At 32.2% G+C, this 2189-nt stretch overlaps 1 protein-coding gene across 1 annotated transcript in view; it reads right to left on the reverse strand.

Moving 5' to 3' along the window:
- Positions 1-938: 938 nt before the first annotated feature.
- Positions 939-2189, reverse strand: part of LOC109589883 (uncharacterized) — a 5189-nt gene continuing 3938 nt past the window's right edge. The window contains exons 2-3 of the mRNA XM_020005867.1: positions 1030-1907; positions 939-980 (exon numbers count right to left, since the gene is read on the reverse strand). Of these exons, the coding sequence (XP_019861426.1) occupies positions 939-980; positions 1030-1907 (920 nt within the window). The remainder of the gene's footprint in view (positions 981-1029; positions 1908-2189) is intronic.

The raw sequence follows: 2189 nt of genomic DNA on the forward strand, positions 1-2189 counted from the left end.
TTTTAAAAAACACAAATAATTAATGTTATAATAAATGTGAATTGCACCCTTCGTATGTGTATCACAGAATTTTGCTAGAAAATACACAATACCAATTGATAAGTTAGGATTTCAGTTTGAAGTGCTGGAAGAAGAAGAAAGTAAAAAATACTGCCAACTCACAGATAATGAACATGTACAGTACATGCACACTACATTAATGTATGATTATTATTATTATACTATAGGGTTTATTTATGGAGGGTGCTCGCTGGGACAGAGAAGCAAAGGTGATTGGTGAATCAAAGCCAAAGTCCCTTTATGATATATGGTTAAAGCCTGGTAAAACACTCAAGTTTAAACTAGCTCCAACTTATGCTGCTCCAGTTTATAAGACTAGTGCTGGGAGAGGTACACTCTCTACCACTGGACACTCTACTAATTATGTACTTACCATGCAACTGCCTTCTGATAAACCAGAGAGCCACTGGATCAATAGAGGAGTAGCTATACTCTGCCAATTGGACGATTAATTGATATCACTTATAATTATAATAATTTATTATGCAAGTTGTAAATGTATTATTTTTAGTTTAGCATTTGAAAAAGATACATAAGAAAATAAAGAAAAGTTAGGTTGCAGTGTTATTTACAATTAGGTCAAAAACTCAGGATGTCCTAAACGTTGTAGAGCATTTTTAATTTTCTCCTTTTTTACGGCACCCTCTTTTTTCTCTAGTGATAAAAGAACCATAAAAACTCTCTGCCATGGTGAGTATAATTGTGATAAAGTTGTGAGAAACTCAATTTCTAGTTTAACTCCTAGCTGAACAGCAAAGTTCTTCAGAGCATTTGGTGATTTAATATGTGCACCTAACTTATGAGCATATACTAAAATTTCATCGGTTTTTATCTTATCTAAAAATGAAAAATAGGGAACAGTATAATAGCATTAAGTTTTATTTAGATCTACCTTTCCTTGTTTCTTCATCCTCATGTATCTATAAAATAGATTGTAATGATACAAAAATTAATAAGATTAAATCTCACCTTTTGAATAGTTTCTTTCCATTTTCTTCTGACTACACTTACTGTTGTTTCACATTGATGGCACAGTTGCTTCTTTGATAGCTCCTCAAAAATTTTTTTAGAAGTGTGTACCTGGTCAGGTCTCAGACACTGTAATGCCAGCTTAAAGGAAAATTTTGTAACAATGCTACTTATTTTTGACAATGCTTCTTGACAGCAGAATAGAATTTTTTCAAGAACATTACTTAGGCCAAATTCTCGATAACTATCTATTACCACTTCAATATGAATACTATGAAATACAAAAAAGAAGATGTATTCATGACCAAGTGAAGTTATTAGTAACACTCTCAAGACATTTGGATGACACTTATGATCATCTCCACTAGTAAGTAGAGAAAATCCTCTAAGCTTCAGTAATTCTGAAGCAAAAAAAGACAGGAAGTTTGGTAGAGTCAATTTTGAGTCAAAAATTATGTACAATGATGTACTAAATGATTTCTCTAATATTCTGCCACTTCTTGCTAAAGGTATGTAGAGTAATGTGCTAGGTTGGCCACTTAATGCTGATATCCGTTTGTCTACTTTGTCACTAGTAGTTTTCAATGCCATTCCTAGTGATGACAGAATATCTGCAATGACATTGGCTAACTCTTTGTTTTGACTTAATTGCTCCATTGTGTAAACTCCATTAAAATCTTCTTTGCCATAAGGTATTTTAAAAAGAGTAGACAGTTGGTTAATAAATTCTACTGGACGAAGAATAACAAAATCTTTCACAATTGATGGAAGATAAAGGATGCTCATAGATTTAGTAAAAGTGTCCAGAAATTCAATGTATTCCATTTCTTTAATTTTCAACTTTCCTGCCATCTCCTTTAACTTGTCATATGAAATGACTATTTTATCAGAAAATAATAGTGCATTGAGTAAAAAAAGCCAAGACAATTTGATATCTTTCTTAATAAAGCACTGCCTTTTTATTTCATTATCTAAAATAGACTTTAGCTTTTTAAAGTCATCAGATGATGATGGGTCAATAACTAAGATAGATGGCTGCACTAGCTGAAGGCCTAGCCTAGCAGTTTCAATTTTAACTGCTTCAAAAAGTTTTTGTTCGGCTTTTTCACGATCATTTTCTTTGTCCTTTTCAGAGCAAATTACAATAAAAGGGATCCTCT

The sequence above is a fragment of the Amphimedon queenslandica genome, unplaced genomic scaffold (genome assembly GCF_000090795.2).
Source record: "Amphimedon queenslandica unplaced genomic scaffold, v1.1 AMPQUscaffold_10768, whole genome shotgun sequence".
NCBI classification, from domain to species: Eukaryota; Metazoa; Porifera; class Demospongiae; order Haplosclerida; family Niphatidae; genus Amphimedon; species Amphimedon queenslandica.